This window comes from Drosophila bipectinata, chromosome 2R (assembly GCF_030179905.1).
Source record: "Drosophila bipectinata strain 14024-0381.07 chromosome 2R, DbipHiC1v2, whole genome shotgun sequence".
Taxonomy (NCBI): Eukaryota; Metazoa; Arthropoda; class Insecta; order Diptera; family Drosophilidae; genus Drosophila; species Drosophila bipectinata.
Genome location: NC_091737.1, coordinates 12,023,564 through 12,049,990, shown reverse-complemented (window position 1 = coordinate 12,049,990; position 26,427 = coordinate 12,023,564). Strand labels below are relative to the sequence as shown.

General features: G+C 40.2%; 1 protein-coding gene across 17 annotated transcripts in view; it reads right to left on the bottom strand.

Annotated features, from left to right (window-relative positions):
- The window catches only part of mbl (muscleblind), a 113,308-nt gene that overhangs the window by 81,957 nt on the left and 4,924 nt on the right, over positions 1-26,427 (bottom strand). For 15 of the 17 annotated variants that reach the window (XR_011442440.1, XR_011442441.1, XR_011442442.1 and 12 more), the window contains exons 1-2: positions 20,197-21,114; positions 11,473-12,112 (exon numbers count right to left, since the gene is read on the bottom strand). Coding sequence is in view for 13 of the 17 variants with exons in the window: in XM_070278771.1 (XP_070134872.1) it covers positions 11,473-11,661 (189 nt within the window). In the remaining 4 variants the exon portion in view is untranslated. Of the gene's footprint in view, positions 1-11,472; positions 12,113-20,196; positions 21,115-26,427 lie in introns of those variants that run through there. The other 2 variants (XM_070278766.1, XM_070278770.1) reach the window with 2 other exon arrangements.

Sequence of the window (26,427 nt, the reverse complement as noted above, 5' to 3'; positions counted from 1 at the left end):
CATTTGTTCATTTTGCTTCAATAAATGTGAAAATTATTAAATTAAGTGAGTGCCTTTCTCCTGGAATGGCTTTCAACATATGCCATGCCCATTGCCTAGCCCCCGGTGCCCACTCACTTCTCGAATTCTTCCGGCTGCTCCTCGTCTTCTGGGAAACGAAAGTGGTTTTATGTTTATAAGCAAATAAATTACTGTGTAAATAGGTTAAGTCCCACTCTTCGTCGTTTGGAAAATGCCTGCCCGGGGCCCACGCAACAACAATTCCCTCCCAGTTGGGGACTCACACTCAGCCACCCACATGTGTGCTCGTATCCCTCTGGTGTCTTTGGGGATTTGTTTTTGTGCCCTGCTCCTTCTAATTCCTTTTTGTCGGGCCCCATTGTCGTGGCATTTAATGTGACAATTAAATTTCATTTTAAATAAAATATCTGTATATTATTTAGCTCCGAGTGCACATCCTTGAGGACCTTCAGGCAAATGTAAACGGCTTTCGTTGTGTTTATAAATAGAAGGAAATCTCTGTTCTATGATCAAAATTATTTCAATTGGCAGACAAGGTTAGGGACATTCCCCATAATTTATTGGAAGCAGAAATATTCAATTTCAGATATAATTAACTTTCTTTTTTTTGCACCAAAGATCTTCTCCCTTTGAAGTCAGACAAATAAAGCTTCTTTGGAAAAAGTTTATGACATCTATGAGCAAAAGTTCCCTTTAGTTTTCCCCCTCAATAAACACATTTCTAATCATTCCTCATCGAGTCTCATAAATTGTCGCTATATCTCCGTGCCACACCCGGACCATCCAACCATCCGACACTCTCGGTAACGAATTTGCCGGGGGAATGATAAATTCGCGTGGCGTGTGTGAGAGTGCAGTGGGAAATTATCAAATAAAAGTGCTGAAATAATTGCAAAGAGTGAGGAGACGACTGCGAAATTGTGGCCAGAGTTGTCCGAAATGAAAGAAAAGTAATTAAAAAGTGCGAACGAACGAAATAAAAACCGAAAACGATGAGGAGAAGTGAAAATTAAAACGAAACAGCAGCAACGCGGGAGTCGAGACGAGGCCAGGCGGCAGCAGCTGAAATTCGTTGACGCTTCCCATTAAGCTTAAGGGAAGCTGCTCGCTGTCAACGAAAGGATTAAAGCCAAAAATAATGATAATAATAATAATTATGAGTGAGAGACAGATTGTCACAAGTTGTCAAAAGTGTGGAGTTAACCTTGGGTAGCTTGAATTTCCTGCCTGATGGAAGACAGGCACTCGAAAGGCGCTTAAAGTGGGCTGCCTGCGTGGCTTAATAAACATAACTCATACGCAGTGTAGGCCAGGAATGCTTTCATCGTTTGTTCTCCACCCTTAACCACTTGAGCCTGTCTGGGGATGTGTGAGAGTGTGTGGGTAAACAAACACAAGCCCAAGAAGACAGGTAACTCAGACCTGGTGGAGAAGGTAAACGCAGGTAAAGACACACTTCCTGGGGAAAGGCTCTTGAGAAACTATTATAAATGTTGACAATAATGGCTTTTTAAGCCTATTTTCAAGCGCTTCGTCTTCCACTCACCCCACACCTGCGACAATAAATGTCATTTAAATGAATTCATTATAATAAGTCAAGTTGATAGATGGCACAGAGCGTAAGATTCAAGCCCGTTTCGTAATTTGGAAGCAGGAAAACGATTTGTTAGGCGGCGCCAGAGCCACCTCCCGACTGCTGAGAGCTGCAGAAACCGCTATCGGGCATTATGATTAGTGAAAATTGGTATGGAAAATGTACATCGGGCGGCAGCCTTTTTTTAATTGGGCGCACAAAGCTTACAAGCGTATTAAAATCGGCAAACTAAGTCGCAAATCGAACCGATACGCGATCGAGGAAGAGGAATCGCCAAGCCAAGAGTTAATCCACAAGCCAGAAACCCAAAAGCATATGCAAATCATGTTTGACAGCATCAAATGGCACACACTCGGAAAGGAAAAAAATCCAATGAAAATGCCACACACACACACACTGGCAGAATAGGAAAATGGAAAGGATGGAAACCCCTAGTGAGGCAATCTATGATACATGACTTTGTGCAGAGATTATAATGCCCGCTGATTGTTTAATCGCTTGGAAAGTGATGGAAAAGTTGCCCATAAGTCCCCAACCCATCCACGGTGATATTCTTTGCTGAGAAAGAGATGGGACTAGCACACAGTGAAAGAGATGGGTGTGGGTGGAAGTGGAATTGGAAGAATGAGAGGGAAAAAGGCATTCGAGTGTGCCAATGATGGCAGCAAGTTAATATTTCCATATGCCACGGAGCGATAATGTGATTAAGGTTGCTGCTTGCATGGCAGAAACGATAACCATAACTGGAGAGTGCGAGGAGCCACACATCCTAGGCCAAGTGGTAACGAAGTTGGTCCTAACTGAAGGACTCTATTGATTTAACGAGTTAATGAGGGAAGAGAATCTGTGAGAATATATATGGCCTAATCTGACCGATAATGTTGACTTAGTCTCATAGCAACCAGCTAATAGTGACCAACCGACATGAATAGCTTGTTGATCCAACACTCGAGCAATCAATAAGCCAGCTTCTCCTCCAAACAACAATACCAGGCTAATGCCTTTTCCCCCCCCCCCAAACACTCTCCAAAGAAAAAACCCCCAAACCTTGGAACTGTGAGTGATATAAATATGCGACCATTTTCAAATGGAGGACAGTATGGCGCCAGATAGATGGAAAATGTCTGGGTTGAAAGCGGTTCCGCCGGGGGAGCGGTATGATAGTTATAAACAGTAAAAATGTCTAAAACGTTTGCCAATCCAAGGGATAAAAATCTCTCTGGCCGAAAGTATTTCTTTTCGTTTGGCAGAGACAACAAACAAACGACAGTAAATCATTCTCAGCTGCGAACGGCGAATAGCGAATACGAATGGGATTTTGTCTGTGGGGGCGGTGACTAGTTCCATTTAGATTTTTATTGTTGTCGCCATTTTTCTCCACCCAGAGGCGGGTGTGAGTAGTCGCCTACTTTGTGCTGCGGCAGTAAACATACCGAAATGCTTTTTGAATTGTAATTTTTTTTCCGCAGTCCTCTCGGACTACCAGAACTCTGATAGCTGGGTGGCACAATCCCACACCCACACCCGAACTGAGCCCCGATTCCAGATTCTGTTCTCTGATTCTGCCGATGACGTTTGTCGATGAGCTCTCGCTCTTCTCTAGTCCCTGATAAGCGTGATTGAATTGATTTTCTATTTTTCTACCCCTCGCAGGATGGCTTTTGTTGCCGCCGCTGCTGCTGCTGTTGCGCCACTTTGCTGATGGATATCAATTGAAACGCTTAAACAGGCGCTTTGCGCATTTTCAATTTCTCCTCAACTCTCACAACAAAAAAAAAGAAAATTTATATATCGAACAGGAGGAAGATATTTGTTGATTTTGGCCAGGGAACTTAAATTGTGCTGTCACTGTTGGAGGGGGTACTAAGCTTCGGATTTCGATATTGATTTTGCGTACGAACACACATATGTGCGAAAAAATTTCCAAATGACGGAAGTAATCCCATGATGGAGCGATGGTAGCTGGCTTTAAGAAACTCTTTAAAATATGAATAGGAGCAAGCCCGCCTGCGGTGGATCCTTGAAGTAATTTAATTTTATCTATCACTCCAATTTCCCATGACAGTCTTTAGTTTTATTCATTGAAAATATTTCATTTCCTTTGCCAAACACAAATTCCAATGAACTCTCGGCCCCACCTCCGGTCTTTGTCTATCTCATAATATGCAAATGCGATGTGTAAGCGACAGTACGAGTATTCCTGGTCTTCATTGTTCACTTTTTGTTCTCAAATATACATATATATATATATCTGTATAGGAGTGTAGGAATAGAAAGAGAACAGTCGATAGGAGGCGAGTGAGTTGGGGAGTTAGGGAGTGAGAGGTCGGCCTCCGAACACAATTCAAACATTTATCGATTTCATTGTTGATTAGCATTTTCCACTCCTATACTCCTCCACTCCTCGCTTCATTTGATTTCCATCGGGAGACTGGGAGCGTAAGATGGGCAAACAAAGCCAAAGGCGACTAGTCCCGAAAACGTTTGTCAACCAACCCCCAGGAATATGATAAGCACCTGCCCTACTCCCATATTATTTGTCCTTAGTCCGTCGTCCGTCCGCCCCGGCACCTCTGTAATTTGATGACCCTGAGCGCCATCCCAAAACTATTAGGTAAATTGAATATCTTTCTATTTTTCGGTTAGCCTTTTTTTTATTTTCATCCATCTACTGATGTTCAGAAGACGACAGAGACCAAGGCAGAACCATAGCCAGAGTCCTACTAGTCTATCGGACTTGAGTTCTAAATTACACTAATGGACACCGAAATGTAACCGAGCAAACTTTTCAGATGAACTGCAAAATCTGCAGTGGGAGGGAGCCGAAATGCAGATGGCCAAATGGAGTAGGAGATGGATCCCATGTAGTCATCATCATCATCAAATGACCAGCCCGGGGAATAGCTGAGGGGATTCTAAATAGCTGCGCTTCAAGTGTTTGCCACAAAATGTGTGCACAGGCAAACTTTTGACCATAAATTATGGCATTTATTCAAAAGGCAAACGCTCCGGAAGTCTAAAGGGAGTATTATCCTTTCTTCACCCCACTCAGCCTCAGACTCTTCTCTGTGGATTTTCATTTATTAGCCCAAGTCAGGCCAGCCTGGGCCAGAAAACTTCCAATCCCAATTGACAGACAGTCTCGAAATTTGACCAGCCGTAGAGAGAAATTGAATTTCTCGTTAAGGGCACTGAGAGAAATTATAATTGGAAGCCGGGGGAATACTTGTTTCTTGGCCAAATAGCTTGAATTGAATTTTTCAATTTTGTCTCTGCAGAGAACCGAGATGGAGTTGCAGTTTCCGACCCAAAACGGCAGCTGTCATGTAGAGCTCATTTAACAATGGCAACCGGGGCATCATCATCAGTCCCCCCACTCTCCTTCTAGTCAGCCCTTTTTTGGCCTTAACCCCCATATTAACCCATGCCGCCATCATCGTTTCATCCTGGAGCATAAAAAGCGCAAGTTGCTTCATGGCGCGTGCAACTCGAAGGCGCTGCTTGCCGCATGCCGCAGCTTCATTAAAATTGCAGCAGCCACCAACCAGCAAAAGAAGAAAAGCCTGGGCAGGAGCAGGAGCTAGTAGGCGACTGAGGCAAAGTGCCAGCAAGATGGCCTAACGACGTCAGCACACAATGGAGCACACAATGCGGATGTGTGCGACAACAACATCGGTGGCAACAGCAACAAGAAAACCGAAACGGCAATAGAACATTCCACAATACTCCCAAACGCCACGAGGCACTGAAAGAGTGGGCGTGGCAGGCGGAGAAAGCAGGCAATGTGGGGGCTTTAAGGCAGCGAATGACGTTGGCACTAAGTCGAAGACGATGATGCCACAGTGGTAGCATTTTAAATTTTAAACTTTTGAATTTTTTATTCATTATTTTTTTAAGGTTACAAGAGTTAATAAGACCTTCATAATCATAAAGTTTGTTAAGTGTATACTCTATATATTATATTTTTTATAAAGGATATCCTTCAGAACCTTTACCACTGTTCCTAGCCTACGACCATGCTGCAAGGACAGCGACAACATCTCGCGTGACCTGAATTATTGGTGGCATATTGCCACTCATTGACTTTGCCGCAACGCCCGAGGCAAAAGAAAATGCGGCACTTGACTGAAAGAGAGAGAAGTCTCAGGACTCAAAAAAGAAAAAGAAAAAGAAAGGAGCTCTGCAAGGAGCTGGGTCCATTGGAACGGCTTTAAGTTTACAGGGCAAACAATTTGCTGTGCCCGGCTTTAATCAATTTCGCTTCAAAAATGCAACAGTCAAGACAAAGGAGCCCGAGCCAAGGACTCACCAGCCTGGCAACTGCCATTCTGGCATCCACGGAGATGGCGAAGGCGAAGGCGAAGGAGTAGCGACATGGCTGACAATTGTTTGTCGAGTTTGTCAAGCGTAGGACAACGCGAAATGCAACAGGACCAAAAGCAGGAGCTAGAGAGCCAGGAGCAGATTGTACTGCAAGCTGCATTGTGGCTCCGTGTCGTCCTTTTGCAATCCTTACAAATGTGACGCTGCTTTGTTTGTTTGTCTCGCTTTATTTCACCACTCGTCGACGACATTGCGGTTTAATAATGTGTAAAGTCAAAGTTATTTGATATACCCAAGCACACTCGCACCCACTTCCAGAGACGCCACACCACACCACACCACGCACACACATATGGTTGCCGGTATACCACATATCCTTTTTTCGTCCTGCCATGCCATACCATGCCATGCCATGCAGTTAGTCATTGCTCGAGTCCCAAGCGCTTGGCTTTTCTTCTTTAAATTTATTGGGTTTTCTGTCTGCCATTATTTGTTAGGCCCTCCTCAGTCCTGGCAGCTCCTCCTGCCTCCAGATCCCTCCCTCCTTGCCACACACGTCTCATTTCGCTCGCGAGTTCCACAAAAATGGAAAATAAATTGAATGACGTTTTTATTGATCTCGATTTTTGTTGGAAACGGTCGGTGTTTCTCCTTTTTTTTCCAATATATATTTTTTTTCTGCGCTAAGTTTGACGCTTAGCTGTCTGGCAGTCTGAGTTGTGGCTTAAAGCGCAGAAAAATCTTTAATGTCAAGCTGAAATTTATTTCCCAACTGAAGAGCCATTACTTACACATTATTGTTCGCTGCTTTTAATTAATTTTCAAATGACTTGGCTGACGTCAAAACTGAGTCGAAAAGAAATGCCATGAATACCTAAAAACTTCGCTGGCATTAGAGCATTCCAAGTTAATCCAATAATCCAGATTTTTCAATCGAAAAGTCGGGCCAACACTCAAGGCAAGTTGATGGCCTAAAAAGTCACCTGTCTCCGGTCGGCGTCCTTCTGATTGGCACTTGTATGAATATATAATCCAGCAATATGTCGGCGAAATGAAATTGCCGGTCCAAAAGCGAAAAATATATATTTGTTGGGCGCTATTTCCATATGCACTTTTGACACTTTGCTGTCGCCGACTGCATTAGCCTTTCTCGCAGGGAAACGGAAACTTGCGACATTTTTCAATTCAATGGAATAGAATCCTTGCTCGCATTTATATTCATCCCGAATGGGCATTAGTTTTTGTTTGCCATTGTCTTTGTCTTGAAAGGCCATATGAAAAGAAATTGGCGCCTTGGAGCGGGAAGGCGCGCTTGTTTGTTGGTCAGAACGGGAAAGTTTTTTCGGCTGGCAGGAGGTAGTCTGGCGCCCAAGTGCAATTTGTCAGGCTCGTGACTGGCTCAGAGAGAAATGCTACTGCGGAATTGGGAATCCAGCTAAGGGGCGGAGGGTAAAGGCCCGCTTTGCTCACTCCATCTTGGCTCGCTTCATTTGTTGGCTTAAGTAACTTAACAACTTTACGCTTGCAACTCGCGTACGCGACTCCTTCGGCGACGTCCTCTTGTTTATATTGATAATGTGCCATTTATTTTATTTAAGGCATGCGCTCGCCCGCTCGATTTGCAGTCACGTTCCGGCAGAGGGATGCCAGGAGAAAGGAGACTCTTGCAAGGCGACAGGACGAATGAATTGTGTAGGTTTCACCGCAAACTTTTCACTTATTTCTTTACATTTCCATTGCTTCTATTATTTTGCTTTTTACTATTTTTTTTTGGGGAAACTATTGAAGAATCTTCTCCTCTTTCAGTTCGCTATATTTCCCATTTTCTGAGAAGTTTTATTTAAATTGGATTTACTTTTCTTTTTTTTTTGGGTTTATTTTGTACATTAAGTTGCTTTTGCCATCTGCTCTGCTTATTATTATCGATTTCAATGCTGTCCGACAATTTTTCATGGCAAATTGAAGAATTGAAGAAACGAAGAATAGAGACGGTTTATAATGGAATTAAAAATAATTGGATGACATTGAATGTATAGTAATGTGGGTGAGTGGGCAGAATCTGTGCAAAAAGTTCAGTCTTTTTTTTTCTAGCATCCTGTTGTCTTTAAAATTTAATTACCAAAGTATTTCCGAGGAGGCTCGGGGCGCGGAAATTCAAGCGTCAACTACAAAATTGGAATAAACAAGAGCGGAAAGCCCCCGAGGAGCCACAAAGACCAAAGATGTCAAAGTAGTCTCCTTTGTTTTCAATCCTTGGATATATATATAGAGAGAGAAATATGTGTGTATGAGAGTGTCTCTGACACACACACACTTTTTTAAGCGGAAGAGTTGCCATTTTCATTTTCTTTTTGCGGGGCGCCATTTTCTTTCATTCTTTTCGCCTTTTCGACCATAATTTGCATGGCATGGGAACTTGACTTTTGTTGCCGCCACCAAATGGGGAAGGGGGAGGGGGGGGGGACGCGGAAAATATGTTCCAGTGGCAGTGTTGGGAATATAATAGAAAAATAAGGTGCCACACAATATGGCCGAGAGCTTTACAGTTGGTTAAGTAGCAAAAGCGCGCGAAGCGGCGAAAGGACGCCGGATAAAGTGGCACCACCAGTCGACCGGCAGCCCAGAAAAACTCTCAGGAAGGGGGGCCTGAGTATAAAAAGGGAAGAAAAATACAGATCGGGAGAGAAGGGACCGACTTTCCACCGTGGCCATTGCACAGCGCCAGTGCATGGCGTGAAAATTGTGTTGACAAGAAAATTATAAACCGGAAAATGTTTTATGTTGTGGCTATGCGATTTTTCTCTTTCCCGAAACCCCCCCTTTGCTATTCTCACTTTCACTCTTTATCCAGCGGATCCCTTTATTTCGCTCTGGGTCGCTTCCCGAGTGGCTTTTAAAGTTTCAGCCGGCTCATTGTGGCCAAATTAAATTGAGGGGAAATTGCCAATGAAATGATGCCAATTTTGGCCAAAAGGGTCAGGGGTCACTAAGCGAAAAAAGAAACGCTCTGCTGAACTAAGAGCTATTGGACTATGATGACAGTTTGGAGAACTACATTTGAAAAACTATATCTCGCTTATAAAACCCCTAAACATTGACCCAATTGCGAGTATAGTTTGTTCTTTGTGGGGATATGGCATTTGAAAGTATATACTGCGGCAACCTAGCAATAAATTAGTGTCGCGGCCGCTGAGAAAAAAAAAAGTTTAAACACACACACCGAGAGAGAGTGCTAAGGACTCGTACATAGGCCTTTCGTCCTCGAACTGGCGGCCATTATAAATATATACTACATGCTGGTTACTTGCCACGCTTAAGTTCGTTAAACATTTAAGCCCAGGTCGTTTTGTGTGTCAAGCACACACACACCCGGTACTAAAGTATAGTATACCCCATGGTATAACTCGGAGGGGACAAAAAGAGGTGAAAATGAGTGCAAACACACTCGCCTACAATTACAGCACTCAAAAGAGGTAAAAAAAAAAAAGTTGGAATAAAAGGGAAATGCTGGGGAGAAAGCAGAACGCTCGGCGAACGAAATTGCTCGGCAACTTTACTGCATAGTTAATTAATAGGATAACACAATTAATTTGTGGGCAATGAATGTCTGAGCTTTATTTGCCCGTCCAGCCAGGCAAAAACTACAAGCGCCCAAGGGTCACTGGGTAGGATACTATGTGCCTGTGTGTGGGGTTATTCCATTTCCATTTCCAGCTTGCAGCTGGTGCCGCTTTTTCAGGATACCGGATCCTTCAGCCAAAACTCGCTTATCACGCAGCTGTGGTCTCGGATAATTGCCAAAGGCTTATGAGATTTTCATGACATTGGGGAAAAACTTTAGCCCAAAACTGACCCGTTCCTAATGATCCATCAAAGATAATTGGAAATGTTCGGGCTGACTTTACCGAAGATTCTTACTGAATAAATTCAGAAATAATTCAGATATTTTTTGAGTAACTAGCTCAGCCACTCGGATAGCCATCTTAATAAAGATAATCAACTATGAAGGACTGATAAGCAAATATCCTTGTGAGCCAGGACCTTCCTAAAGCATCCAGTGGCTCAATTAACAACGCCTACTCACCTCCTCTAAGCCCAAAGAAAAAAGGCAACGAGCTACTTTACAAAACATCAGTTTTAACTATTGTTTGCACACTCGACTCAAGAGCGACAGCTGGGGAAAGCTGGGGCGAAAAGGACGAACTATGCCCAACTTTAAGGACCGACTCGCTTTGGGTTTTTGTTGAAATAACAAAGGACCGTTGGCCAAACAAGCGGCTGGCGAGCAACGCCTAAAACCGGCGACGAAAATTTTCAAAACGTAATTTTTTATGCTGTCACAAATTTGATGGTGAAGCTGTGCCACCAAGCTCCTGTCCCATCTCCTAGTCCTGCTCTTGCCACTGATGATGATGATGATGGCATTTTGTCAGCATTATGTAGTATACATAAATACTCCACTTTATGTTGCCATTCTTTGGCAGTTGTTTGTTTGTTGCGGGTAAAAACAAAAAGCTTCCTTCCACAAAAAAACACCAAATAGGCAGCTCAATTTTTTGTGTTGCAAGTTCTCGTTTGGCCATTGTCCTGTGAAAGCAGAGCTCCTTTCACCCTTTTGTATCGACCCTACTAATTTTCCGCGTTGCCTTTTTTTTTTCGTTTACAGATTCCTGAAAAAATTCATTGAAAATAGAATCCTCTTTGCCTCTCATTTGGCAGGATACTTTTTTTTTGGTCAGGACGTTACGAAAAGATCAACAAAGGTATTCGTTTCTCTTAAAGCTAAGTTCTTATATTAATTATTTAATTAAAAAGGGCTTTACCTTGAAGTCGTCCATGTCTAAGAGTTGTGTAGCCTAAAATTCACTCGAACGGTGACAAGAATTTCAGTTATTTCTTTTGTTTTTTTATAAATCGATTCAATTGGTTGATTAGCAGTAATTTTTGATGGTTTTCCCAGGATATCTGATAATCTGATAATCTAGCTATCGATTGGTGGTGGAACTCTCTTATTTGTAAGCCAAAAGCTAAAGCCTTCTACTCGGGACCCAAGACTCAAGCTTCAAGCACACTCACGCGCACACACAACAACTAAGATTTAATTTTTTAAATCGAAGCCTCAGCGCTCTCAAGCACAGCCCGGCGCTTCAGCTGCATTATTTATATCATTTTTTTTAAAGATATATATTATGTATATTTGATAGGCACTTAGAGAGACAGCCACTAGGTAAAGTGTGTATTAAAGATATATAGAAGCACAGAGATACCAAAACAAAATGGAGTTCATAAAAGCACAGAAGCACAAACAACAAAAGCGAGACAAGATCAGTTTTCGTCGAGGCCCTAATTCGGAGGCGGGGGGGAGTTGGTACTGGTTTTATCTTAGGATTATATAATATATTGTGGGATGAGAAATCAAAAGACTGGAAGCTTACGGTCTACGAGTCACACGAAGCAATAGAGGATTGGTGTGGTATTTGGGGGAGTGGTGGGTCTTTTTTTTTTTTTTGGTCTATTTTTTGGGGAATACTGACCTTGATGCTGTCGTAGCAGGCGGTGACCTTGCCGTTCTGGACCTCCACATTGGCGGGGGGATGGGCGAACTTGCATTCGGTGTCCTGGCGCGAGCATTTGTTGCGCTGGAATTCGCGACAGACCTCCAGTTGCAGCCAGCGCGAATCCTTGCCGTTCAGCAGGCTGTTCATATTGACAACGTTGGCCATCGTGTGTATATCGGGGTTATACAGATATAGCTATTCGGATCTGGGTTAGCTGGATTTTGTATAGTTTTTTTTTTGTATATAGCCTAGCGACTAGAAAATGTTTTTGTTTGCAAATCTTCTCTTGTCCGCGACACGCACACACACAAAAAACACTAAGATTCAAGAGAGCACAGATCAGCACCTATATAATTATATAGCATATAGCATCTATAGTAGATGGTATGATTTCAGTTTTATCGATTTGTTCTTTAGCGTTTTTTGGATTACAAAGCTTGTGGGGATAGCTGATAGCTTGGGCTTTAATTTTGATTCAAATCGAACGCTTATTTATAATATTTATATATAGATGTGTGTGTGTGTTTTTTTATAGATCTATAGATAGACGCAGTTATTAATTTTTTTGCTTTTATTTAACTGCTTTTTTTTTGTGTGTAAGCTGATTTTACATTATCTGAAATGAGAATAAAAGAGAGAATAGAACTTTAGGATCATACCAACTTGGTTTAAAGTCCAAGACAGAAAAAAAAAATAAAATGGCGAAAGACAGGGACAGATAGTAAACAGAGCAAGAGAGATAGATATATAAAGAGAGAGAGAGACAGAGCGACTCTAAATATAAATGCGTGATGTGGAAACTGATCATGTTGATATATATTTTCGGGGTTAGTAATGCGCAAATCGGTTGAGTTATGGTGGTTTATGCAGAAATGCAATGCTCAAATGATAAGACAAACAAAAGACAGTCGACAGACATATCCAGTATATAGACTATTAGGTATATGTATGTATAGTTCCTAGGATAAATGAGCGAATGGTGTGCAAAATAAAATTTCTCGTTCATACAACTTATGATATAGTCACTAAAAATAGTTTCACCAGACATATACACAGAGATATATCCGGTCGTTTTATATATAGAGCGTGAGCAGCGATTGGCGTCCAGTTTGCAGCTTGCTGGAGGGGCGCGGGGATATAGCCAAGATCCGACAGCCAAGAGCTAATAGCCATATAGCCTGATAGCCATAAAGCCTAGCCCCTAAATCAGCAATTCAGCGCAATGCACATAGACCAAATAAAAATTAATACTACGAATAAATATTATCAACTAAAGTGCACTAAGTATTCGCAGAGATACATATGTATACTGTATATTACTCGTGTATCTCCATGTCCAGCCCAGCGGTGTTTTAGCAGTTTAGGTATTTTGGTAAATAAATTATTTGATTTAAAATTTTAGCCAAAGCAACATTTAAGAGAGAGACACCGCCCAAGAGAATCGTATTCTATCTCACAGTTTGCAAATTTCTTTTTATAGCAGAGGAGAATAAATTTATAAACGCACTTACCGCTCTTACGGAATATTAAATATTATTTTTGGGCATTACTAAGTACTGAAAAAAAATCGTTATACATACATACATATATGGAATATAAATAAATTAAATGCATCAAATAACTGGGTGAGACATTAGAGTTGGCATATCGAGGAGAAATGTGAATATGAATTTCGTAATGATTCAATCATCGATGACGGCACACAATGTGATATTAATATTTCGTTTTTTTTTTTATTAGCATTGAGTTTGTTTTTTTGTTTTTGTTGAGTTTTATCGTTATTTAGTGCCTCTATATATTTAGAATGGGGAGGTGTGTGTGTTTTTAATCTTATCTTATCACTGCAACGGCAAATGAATCAAAGTTTTTCGAAAAAGAAATCTATTAGAGCTTTGCGGACTTTGTTTTTATTTATTTCTCAGTTGAAAACCACAAAAATATATATGTATGATAAATAGTGTGATTATTTTGCAACTATAAGTTTATCATTAATAATTTCCAAAATAATCCACAAACTGCGTATCTAGCGGGTGGAATTTCAAAAGATATCGCCACCACATATAGACACAACATTATCTCAGTCGAGTCAATTTGAAAAGATACCAGAAAAGACAATTAATGAACTTTATGGAGTATATATACACACCACAACAGACTTGTGTGTGGGTATCTATAATTTTTGTTAGTATATGGATTTGTGGATACGTCCGCATGATGTCAGCTGCAAATTGCTTTTCCGTATTTCAACTTGATTTCCAAAGATATAAATTCTAACTTAATTTATGAGCTGAGAAATTGAAGCCCCATCATGAATGACTGAGTCTGAGTGTGTGTGTGTGGGCTAATGTTTATGGCATGTATTAAAATAATTCTTGAAAACTTTTTCGGCTAAAACCAAAAAATCTTTTTACACACGGAAAAATGAAGAACACGCAACTGAAACTGAAACAGACGGGACGGTACGGGACGCCCACACAAGCGGACGTGGCTGGGGCATCAGTCTATGGCTATAGGCGATATAGAAAAATAAATATATAGAAGCTATTATGGCCAACAGCTACGGAACGGATTCAGATACAGGCACAGGCACAGAAATCGAAATCGAAACGGCTACAGAAAATTAGCAGCCGTGTCATTGACGCAGTACGAAAATTTATGGTCAGAAGCGGGTGTGGAAAATGCTGCACGAAAATAAACTTCCGAATAGTGTTTAGACGTGAAATTGGGCCAAGAATAATCGAAGGCTCTCCTGCCATCATTCCGCCACGATATGGACGTGCTGTGTGGGCATATATCTACATATAATCCGCAGATCGATGCATCCGCTGACCTACAAGCAACCTTCAGCCCGCTTTCAGACAGAAGGATACACTCGTCTTGGCGATTTTTGGGGTTATTAAAAAATCATTAAGTGAAAAAAAATACATAACCGCCGGACAAAAAAACGATGCAAATTGATGCGGACCCAGGCCCCAAACGAAAAACAAGTTCAACAAGTTTTGATCGTAGGTTTTGTTTTCTTTTCTTTCTGGTTTTTTGGTCTCGTATCAAAAAGTGTTTTTTTGAAGGTTGAATTAGTCTGACAAAAACCGAAAGCCCGGAGAATCATTGCGACCAGAAGCCCCCGGAGAGAGTGAAGATTAAAAAACTGTTAATTTCCTAAAATTGTTAACGCAAGCCCACTAAATATTTGTTCACATTCGCATTTCATACTCAGCTTCCACTGGATGTTTATGTAAGCTGAGTCAACACCCAAAAGCAGCTGTGCTATTAAAAATAAAATGTATAAATTTTTGGGCAATTACTGTTGCATCTGGGACTAATATTCTCAACCCAAAATGGGTGTTTCCACATTAACTAAATTCTTGATAACATTCAGAGCAGGAAATGTCTTTAGAAGTTAATGTAATATTATGATTTCAACTTAAATGAGTAATAAAGGATTTCCATGAAGTTCAAATTTAATGGTTCATATAAATTATTTCGAAAATACGAATACGTTTGTTTGGTTTGATAACAAAATCTATTAAATGATAATTAAATAGATTAGATTATCAAATTATTGTAGAAATGGTTGGATTATAACTCTTTAAAGACAGCTGACACAAATATGTATTTTAGGTGAAAAAGTTTGGGTTTTTTGTCCGCCAATCTAATTTGCATGAACTGATATTGTGCGGGCTTGGTGGTAGCTCTTTTTATCTAGAGCACATATCGATTCATTTCGCACCCAGTACCCAGCCCTATCAATTTTCAGCCCCCAATAACTTATCCACCCATCCATTTTCCCCCAACACATATGTATGCCCCATGTCCCACATTACGTGAAACTACAACCACTGACATACCGACCAAATCGAGAGCGTTCCGCTGATAAGACGACCAAACCTAACAACTAGAACGCAGTCGTTTAACAGTTGCCTGTGAAAGTGCATATATGTGGGCTCATATATATTGTATTTGCAGTATGTTTTTTTTCGCTTTTTTTAGATATACAGAAAGTCATAAAGAATTGCGACTATATCAACTGGAGCGGCCGAGCGCCGACTCACGGCTCACGGCGAAGTTAACCCGTGCGGGCCAAAGTTATGATGACTAAAGCCATACAACACAATCCGCTTGAAACACCGGAGAGGGCCAAAACAACAGCAGCACACCAGACTTTTGAGCTCCTGCCCCGCGGGCGACAAGTTAATGCATTTAAAGAAACATTTACGCAAGCGAAGCCGTAGCAAGACATCGGTCAGTAACCGCTCCACGGCGGTGGCTCTGCAACATTATACAACGCTCCTCTAACACGGCCAACAAAAGATATATATGTATATGTTTGTATGAATAAAGACTCAGGGCTCACCCCGGAGGTATGACACATATATTCAACGATGCGCCCATAAAAAAAAAGTGAAAGAAATGGGTGAAAACCAGATAGTGCAGAAAGTGGAAGTTGTGGGGCTGCTATCAATAAATGCGATTAGATAAAACAGAGAATCACCCTATACTCTATATAATATTTTGCAAAATTACAAGCAACGTGGAACTTATAGTGGAGGGAAATCTTTACTGTCTTTAAACGAACCTTAACAAAAACCATTTTTTAAGACAAGTCTTAAATGTCAGCTATATATGGTGATCGGTTAAATGTTCGGGTCGCTTGGGATTATGTCATGCAGGTGGGTTGTCTAAGAAGCGACAGCTTCATTTTGGCTCATTCTTCCAGCCGAAAAAACTGCTCCAAAAATAGAGTTTTGACTTGGCTAATTAATTCTCATTGTCATCCATCTGACTTGGCTAATTAATTTGGCAGTACACGATGCGTGGGCAGCAAATGTTTATCTTTTTTTCTGCTTTCCTCTTTTTAGATTTATCTTAACTTTTGGAGACACATCGCTGACTGATTTCATTGACAGCTATTAGTGCTCTTTTTTTGTGAAATCTTTTCGAAAGTTGTCTTTTAGATAAAAGAAATACATTTATATTCACTGAAGATTGCATCTTTCGGGCTACTGTCCCTTATAAGGCGGGGTTAAATAATGTGGCGAGGCTTTCGAATTGGTGCTAAAAAGATCCGACGATCGGTCTATATATGGTTTTATAATTATGACTAATGGTTGGAGGGAAAAACAAAGCGTGCCGCAAGAGTAAATAAACGGATTCGATAAGGAAGAGCTTGTGGATCGCTCTCGAGATAATGATACTTTTGAAAAGATACGTCATCTTTGATTCAAATTTTCGATTTCATTGAAAACCTTGCCCCAGTCCCAGTCCCGGTCACAGCTTCCACTTTTCCACCTGATCTCGGCCCTATTGAATCTATTGACTGTCACGTTTGTGTATCTGGCGGATTCATATTCAAATTTTTGGTTCACACAAGCACAAATCAATTTCTTTGGACGTAAAACGCGATCACCAGTAATTACGTCAGAGGTCGGAAATCTATATAAAAACGAAACGAAAGAGAGAGGAAGCCGAAAAAATAGAGGCGAGTGAGGGAAACCAAAAACATAAAACAAAAAACAAATTCATATATTGGGAGCGAGGCTCGCCGCCAATCTTGGGGCTCTCGGTCGCTCCATTGCTCTCATATACTATTTTTCGGCATATTCATAAACTTTTGCTTATCTTATAAATACGAGAGCGCCACACACAAAGATTGAAATACAAATTACGAATACCGACACACAGTCCTCTTGGGGCAAGAGGAAGCACTACGAATTTCATAGATTTCTGTGCCTAATTAATTTTTTCTGGCAAAACTTAATTTTGTTTATATTTAGCGTCTGCGAGTGACTCGGACTGAGACTGAGAGTGAGAGGCATTTAAAAATTCCTCAAAAATTGAGTTAATCTTTGAACTAATTGGTCGACATAATCGCATTGCAGACACGCCTCGAAAGGTTAAACAATCAATTCAGCGACCAATTGATCTCAATTGTGCGTCGGCCGTAGGGCCAGTCAAGGGTTAAAGACAGACAGACAGGCAGTATTACTCAAAAGCGTTAACTTGGCCTCTCTGCCACACAATCTCGATGCATGTGAGGAAAATAGGGACTTATTTTTGGACTGCAACGCCGCAGTTTCCAAAATGCTGCCAAAAAGTGGGCGGTAGAATGGGAGGGAGGAGAATGTTGTATCTATGTATATATCCGAATATCTTTGTATCTGTGTGCGGGTATACCTGCGCCTGTGTGGATGCACAGCTGCAGATACATCCAAAATGTGCGGCAGCTGTCGCTTGTTATGGGAGATGCCAGAGATACTCGAGCAACAACACCAGAACAACCGACGAAACACGTTCAAAAATTTCTTTTTCGGTTCTGTTGCGTTTTGGCATGTGCTTGGAGAAGAGCCGAGACAGGGTGTGACACAGCTTTCTGGAATCTGTTTTTGAATCAAATTTAAAAACTATTTGAAATCCTAAATAAGTATCTTGAGGAAATAAAAGCTTCTACTACTGTTCTTCAGGTTTCTGTGAGAGATTCTGTGACGAAAGCGTTTTCGGTTCCAGCCAGTTTGGGTCACCCTGCTCTTCTAAATTCTCCCAAAAACAGATACAAGATACATAGATATTGTTTGTTTTTTGTTTTCTTCTTTCTTTTCGACTTGTTTGCTGGCTCTGCCAACGTCTCTGCCAGCAGCAGCTGCTCCCCAGCTTATTGAAAAAAGCCAAAACACAAAAATACAAAAAATATAGAAAACTAAACGCAGGCGAGAAAAAGTTTGGATATTTTTAGAAAAGGAAAAGACACGAGCACATGTTTCAAAATATCAAAAAAAATAAAGATGAAAACCAGAAAATGGGAGAACTAAAATCTTAGAAAAGGAAACCAAAATGTTTATATGCAAAAAATCGACTCGAGATATAAAACAGCAGCCTCTGGAAATGGAAATTTCAATAGATTTCCTGGTGTTAATGGAAATGTTTTCCTATGAATAGTTCGCTTTGTATTGTCTCAGGTTAAGAGAGACCTTTTGCATATGTACGGAGTACCTTTCGTTTGAACTCGGTCACCTTTTTTCGAGGGCTGTCATCTCTCATCAAACTTAAATCGCAAATAAACAGTGATTTTTCCACACTTTCGACACCCGGAGCGGGGGATTGTGGGTTTCTTCCAATATTTACGACCTATTGAGAAGAGCTTAAAGCACAAAACACTCGTACTACAAGTCAAACACACATACAACGACTATTTTTTTTTGCGGCATGACTTTTGGCGAAAAATCGAATCGATTAGTCATGCCAGCAGTCCTCAAGTTTCCATCCGCGTCCCATTCTCCTTCAACAACAAAAAAAAAATTCATCTTTGGGGCATAAAGTCTTTCAGCCTTTCGTGGCATTTTTAGTTTAAGGTTTTTTTGTTTTTTTTCTTTTGAGTAAAGATGTGGGGAGCAGTGAAAAAGTGAATGACTTGACAGAGTGTGTTGGGCAAATGGACAGAAATAACAATTCATTTTGGCATTTTCCAAACGATTTCTTTGACTCATATTTTTGCAGCAACAAATTTTTGACACTTTTGTCGATGCTCTGAAAAATAGCGAAATGTGTCAGAGTTTCTAGGCAGAGCTAATTCAATTTGCATATCTCAACCAGAGGGAAAATGTAACAAATCTGGAAAATTATAATAACAATCTTATTTTGCAGCTGAAACTCAAAATAAACATCAATTTAATGGGCCATTGGGTGGAGTTAGCAGACGGAATCGCATAAAAAACGTGACTTTGCTACGAAAACTTTAAAACTACACTGCGTTACAGAAGTGCCAACTGCCAAGTCTCGAATAAAAAATAAAACTAATTTCTTAAACAGATCATTGAATCAGTTTCGTTCAAGAAAGTAATCACATTATTCCCAGTTCCACAGTCTGAAGTCATTAATGTAGCTCGAGGAGCTATGAAAACAATTTATTTAGGCTATTAATTCAATTATAGAGTGTTTCGGGGTATATATTCATTATTTCACTGTCTATAATGGTAATGAAACTGACTGTAATCACATGTGGCTTGGATTTTTGTTTATTTTCGTGGCCTAGGCCTTAACCGGTATTAGAATAAAAATTGCTAAATTTGCATTACAATTGTACACGGTTTTTCTAACACAGTTAATTAACACAATATATTGAAAATAAATACTATATAAAGGCTATATTCCTAGAGGCTGCTGCCACAAATTATATGTGTGTATGTGAAAATGCCAATAATTCACTGACGAATTTCGGTTTTGGCAATTTGTGGAATTTTAATTATTATTTCACAGTTCATTAGCCTCAATTTCAATTTGATTTTTGGGCTATTAAGCCTCTCAGTGCTTTATTTTAGCAGATTAAGCAAGTTTTTTTTTATTAACAGATTGCTATTAAAAATCAAAGTCATATGTTTGAAAATGTCATAATTTTGTTGTTGCCTACTTTTTCTTGACTTGGCCAAAATAACTTTCCCTAAATAATGACCGTTTTCCTACAGTAAAACCAAGAATTTCCGTCTTTTCACTCGCCAGCTCCCAAAATTTCGACAACAAAAACAAACAAAACCACAGACTGTGGGGCCCCCAAGATGGGGAATGGGAAGAGAAAAAAACTTAAGTTGAGTTTTAAGATTGAGGCGCAAAAAAAGAGAGAGAGAAAAACAAAATTAAACAAAAATAGAAGTGGAGTGGAGAAGAGTGAACAAAAAAACAAAAAACCAACAATCTTTTTGGTATAAACACCTTCGGTTGTCCAGCTGACTTGCTGTTTGTTGTTGCTGTTGCTGGTGCTGCTTCTGGTTGTTGGTAAAGTTGTTGAAGCTGCTGCCCGTCTTGACTCCTTCCTCAACTTGGCCGTAGTAATGTATTTTTAACCTCTTTTATTGTTGTTGCTGTTGCTAAACACGCGCTATACTGCGGTTGCTGTTGTTGTTGGCTTTAATGCTGGCCGTGGCACGACGTGACGTCATTAACGTTGCCGGCAAAAACAATGGACTTTTCTCTGCGGCCTGGCTTGCACTATATTTTATTTTTTAATAAATTTTCTGGCTTGTACGTATCGGCCGAACGACTCTCCTGCGACAACTTTTATCTGTCAAAAGCAGACAGACACACACACACCGATACACTCACACACACCGGCACACACGCGGCTGTCAAAAACTGATTGTTGTTGTTTATCAGACAAGTATTTCCGATATTCCGGAACTTCGATAGAATGCGTTTCAACACTGTTTTTTTTTTTGGTAAATTTTTTTTGAATTTTTAAATGTATTTTGCTTGTTTGGCGCGTTTTTTGAAAAATGTTGTTGTTGTTTGGTTGCACAATTCGCTGGAAATTATTGTAATTACTTCTTGGCGGCGTTTGCAGAAATCGTTTTGCGGTGACTGGGCAAAAAATTTTCTTCGCTTAGCGCTGCTAATAATTTTTCCGGCAGAAACGCTCGATTTTTCAAATAATAATCTTAATTTTTTTTTTTTTACGTTTATTTCTTGCCGGCGGCTCACTGTTACGCGTTAATTGAACACCTATTTTTGCTTTGACCTGAGGAGTACGGTTAAGTAGACGATTCAATTGGTAGAATGCTTCAGTTGTGTAGCACTTCTGGCCAACAAAACTCGGAGGTACTTCCTACAAATACGCGCGAGCGCCGAACAGCAAATGGCAAGTGCGCTCTAAATGTATCTCTTAAATACGACACCAAAACAATCTCATACTCGGTGAGCGAAAGCTTGAGTCCAGAGAGCAAAAATTCAGATACAAATTTCACTCAGATACGCGCGCTCTTGCTCAATAACTCATTTGAGAATCGTTCCACCACCAAGCACTAGGAAGACGAAGATACATTCTTACTCGATCGGTTTTTTTGGGTTTTAGGATCAAATATCCCACTATACTAATGGATATTTGTTTAGGCTATCCTACAGATATTTTCGTATCTTTTGGTTGGATTTGGATTCGGAAGTTCCGTTATTTTTTATAGGGCCATTGAGTCATGTTGGCTTTGTTTTGAGTTTTGTTTTTTTTTTTATCCTTATAATACCAATATCTTTATTATTATCCCTATACCCGGTTAATATCATTACCCTGTTAAAGTTACCGGTTAATAAATACACTGCAGTTGGCTCAATTAGAGATAGAGATTGCCAGAGAAAGACACTCAAAAACTCACCGAAAAGAGCGATTTGTTTTGACTTGTTTTGAGGTAAACAATTTAAATGTTAAAGTTTTATTTAAAAATAGGTAGGTTTTATTAGTAAAATATATAGATTTTTTAAATAAACCCTCTTTTTAAAATAATATTTCCACCCAAATCAAACCCCAAGAAAATGTTTGGCGGCTTAGTGGAAACTCAAAATTCAAATTCACCACCAAAAAGTTACTCGACACTCTCTCCATCTCTCTGACTCAAAGAGAGTGGTGAGTATTGGACTCGACTTTCTCTCTTCTGAAAATGTGCTCCCTCTTATTGGATTATCTCAATTGGAGTTTCTTGGCGCCTCGAGTGGTTTCAAGAAGGGGGGGATTTTCTTTTGTTTTTATTTGTATTTTTTTCTGTTTCTGGAGGGGTCTGGAGGGGCGCCAGGGGGAGTGGGCGAGTTGACAATCAACTAAAAGGTTAACTGGCCAAAAGTAGTCAGACAGTTTAGCTTTTTTTTTGCCGTAGGTTGCGGAACATAAAGCCGGCTAGCAACTTGTATTAATTATATTTCGACTTTTCGGGCCAATTTGCATTCATCGAGGCAGATAATAAATTTTATATTTAAACAATATGGATGCATAAGATATCTAAGATTTTTTTTATAGAAACTCTATAAATTAGAACTTTTCTCGCTCTGTCAATGTCACCTTCAGAATGTGTTCAATATGTTCTAAATCATTTACGTAAATGCATCATCCATAACGGCATATACATATATAGCTTATGTGTATAGTATATACCCAAAATGCAGGGCCAGAAATAGAAAAATGTAACGCACAGAGTCTCAGAGCCAAGAGTCTTCTTGACATTTCTATGTCATTAATTTAACATGTTCTTTTTGGATTTTTTTTTGGCAGCAGAATCGAAAACCAAAAAAACCTAAAAACATGTTAACATCACCACCCCCCACATGGCAATTAAAAGTATTGGAGGGAGGACTTTGTACTAGTACACCCAAATGTGGGCTCAATGGAGCTCTCAATGTGTGTGTGTAGGTTAATTGTAATAAAAAGTGAATGTAAGCGATTGCAAGAACGAGAAATGAAGCTGAAGGAGAACCAGGCATGTGAAAGCCAGATACACTATTAATGGAGCGGTGGAGGGGTTATGGAGAGAGCGACCCGACTAGAAACGCCCCCGCAATGATTTTAGCTCCACACTATGTGTATCTGGCTGGCTTATTATTAGAAGACCATTAGAAGATGCTTGTGTGTGTGAGTTTACTATTTTTAAACGATCCGATATCGGAGTTTATGAACAAAATCATCCGGGGGCCCAGGGGGGATGCCGTCGGAGGTACATACATACGCAAGTGAAAGGTTTCAGGTCGTCAATTATGGACAATGGATTACAACAATGAGTGGAGTGTATGGGCGGTGTGTCACAAACACAAATAATACAAATATTGCCAACTTTGAAATGTTTAAGAGAGTGGCAAAATATGTATAATTAATAAAATCCAAAGCTGGCTAATTGATAAACATGCATACTAATGGAATTTAGTACCAACCAGATCCATCATAATAAATACTGTCATTCAACGACCCCGAAATGATCATAGTTTAGTTTTTTATTCAAGATCTTTCATCTTTCTACTTATAGAAATTATCTTCAAATGACATCTTTTTTTCTTGGTAACCAAAACGCCCACTGGAGCACATCTTGAAAACATCATTAACAACACATTTATCGGGTGGCTGCAGCAGCCTTGTGGGCAGCCTGCGTCTGCAATACAGATACAGATACAGATACAAAATGCGAGCCGAAAGATACTCGCACTGGATCGCCGTTCAAAACCGGTTCCAGGCAAAATCAAAAGTTGCGCAGACGTCGCCGCCGACTCAGCTGCTGCTCTGCTGACCAAGCTGAAGTTTGGGAATCGAGGTTGGAAGCTGCGGGAGCAGGAGGAGGGCCTGCCGGTAGGCGGGTAGCGTAAAGGCGAGTGGCTAAAGTACACAAAAGTAAGGTTTTCGAGATCGATTCAGAGAAAAAATAGTATAAGTTCTTATAGATACTTAAATAGAGGAAATAAAATTAAAAAATACATATAAAATAGGGTACTTATTTTTAAATCTTCTATCTTAATCTATCATCTCTACCTTGAACTATCTTGTATCTATATTTGTATTTTATTTGAATTTTATTTATGAAGTTTGAATATCTATAAAGTATGGAAGAAAGATATCTTGAATATTAAAACCCAGATATCTTTTAGACTTAGATACCCCCTTTTTCTCTCACTGTTGATGCTGTGAGTCCATTTTTCTTCGAGTGCTCGTGCCCGGTGTGTTAAATAGTATAGGTAAATCAGTTTTTGGGGAGCCCAAGCCAGAGCCAGAGCCATAGCCAGGGCCAGAGCCGGCATTGAAACGGGTTTGCTTCTCGTTTGTGATACACCTTTTGCGCCTGTTCCTTGTTCCGCCACTCACCCCACACCGATCAGTGCTTGCCCCACCCCTTCCTGATCCCCGTTCCAATCCCTGCCGTTTCCAGCTCAAGAACGTGTTTCAAGGCTTTTGGACAGGGTGTGTAACCGGTAGCGAAAACAAAAAAAAAAAAAAACTTTAAGAAAAAGGAAAAGGAGGTCGCCAAATGAAAAGATCTCGACTGAGAAACGGGCACAGGGATTGGCTCGCCAACTGGCAGCATAACCCAGGGGCCTGGACGACCGGGGCAATTGTTAGAAGGAGAAAGCATGCACCAGAAGTCCCACCCTGATCTAATTAGAAATAACGGCAAGATTAAGACCATAATTTCTGCGCACGCGATCACCCAGAGACCGGCGAATGCATATAAATTGGCATAAATAAAGCAAAAGTCACGCCGATCCGTGCCAAAAACCAAAAGCCAAACCAGTTTGACGCACTGGCGAGAGCCAGGAGGGGGAAAAGGGGCCACGAGTGGGAGATCAGAATTCCAAATCGGATCATCGTGAGCTCAACGCAACGGTGACGTCTTTTTCGTGTTTCTCCGGTTATTGCAATCTGAGTCAGCTCCACAGCTCCCCAAGACCACACAGCTCCCCAAAATGATAAATATATCTCTCTTAACCGCCAACCAAAGAGAGAGAGAGAGATCGCTGGAGAAAATGCGTGGGTGTCATGCACTGAAAGAAAAATAATATCTAGTAAGGCAAAACAAAAATGTATCTATAGCAATCTAGACTAGAATATCTAAAGATGGAGGTATTCTAGCATTTAAATAAAATAATACAAAATTATATCTTTTCTCCCTGTGGTTATGACTCACTTGGAATCCCCCTATTTATCGAATAGATAAGTTTACCACTCAACCGCTATGCGGATTTTGTATCTCATGAGCTGCTCAGAGAGTTTATGTTCGAGTGAAAGATGCGAGATATTTTATCGCTACAATGTCTTTAAAAAAGTGTTCCCACTTTTAAAAGGGGGTTTCCTGAGGAGTGGGAAGGGTTCTAAGAATAAATATTAGCCCAACTGAAAAAAAAATATATTAAATACAACGATGATTAACTAAGAGATGTTTTTTTTACAGCCTTAATATTTTTTTTAGTTATTTTTAAAGTTTAAAAGCTTATAATGATTATGATTCTTAATGAGTATTTTTAGTAAAAGCATTAGTAGTAGCAGTAGTAGTAGAAACATTAACGATAGGAAGAGTAGTATTATTAGTAGTCTGGCAAGCAGTGCAATGTTTGCAAGTCAAGCAGTGCAGGAGTAGTATTTTGTAGCTTGTCACTTCCTCCTCCTATAATAACAAACTACTTAATGTCTTTAAAATAATTTATTTCCATTTATTTTCCCATAAAACCCCCTTGCTGGATTTGAATCAGCTCCGTTCCTATCGCTGCCTCCATTCGAATTCAAATTAAGCAAATTACCGAAAATTTCGTTTGTTTGCTACTTCTTTTTATAGTCCTTGCTCCCCCTGGTGTCCTCGTCGTCCTTGTTGTGCTTCTTCGCTTAATTACTTACAACTAACTGCAAAGGGTGCAAAGTTTGTACAGGGACTTGCATACAACCCACCGCCCCCAAATACGACCTCGTGCCGTCTTGGATTGCAATTGAAACCAAAGTTACAATCGCATATCAGGCCCTAAGACAAAAGGCAAACATGCTTGGCTGAGTATCCTTACACTGTAAATAAAATATTAATTAATTAAAAGTGTCTTTTTTTTATATTTTAAAATTGATTTAAGATTTTATAGATTTTGTTTTTTAAGTAAACATCGATCTTAAAGTACCATGTTGTCTTCTTAATGGTACCTTACAGATAGATATCTTCCTTAGATTATGCCCTTAAGATACCTCAAAATTTCTCTCTCTGCAAGGACTCACTTGGGGGTGTGGCAACCAGACTGCATAGTCGAAGAAATTACGCTGATTGAACACTAATTTATTTGTTTGTTTGTTTTAACATTTTCGCCGCATTAAGGATGAGGCTTCGGGGCAAGGAAAGCGCGAGTGGAAAACTGAATAAAAAGTTTTCCCTTTTGCAACGCCAAGGTGCAAAGCGCCAACGGCTCTCCGCGAGTGTGTGTGTGTGAGTGGGTGGTGGGTGGATTTTAGGGGGGTGTGTGTCTGCCTGTGTTAGCATCTTTTGGCTTTTTGTTGCAATTTGTATGTGAGGTTCTTTGTCTGCCGCTGTCGCTGCCGATTTTTCGCTTAATTGGCTGTAATTGAAATCGTTTGGAAACTGAGGTGGCCTCAAAAAGGGGACCAAAGGAGCTCCTAAAATAAATAAAATAAAAGGTCGAGGTATACGAGGTCTTCTCCTCGACAAAAATCGATTT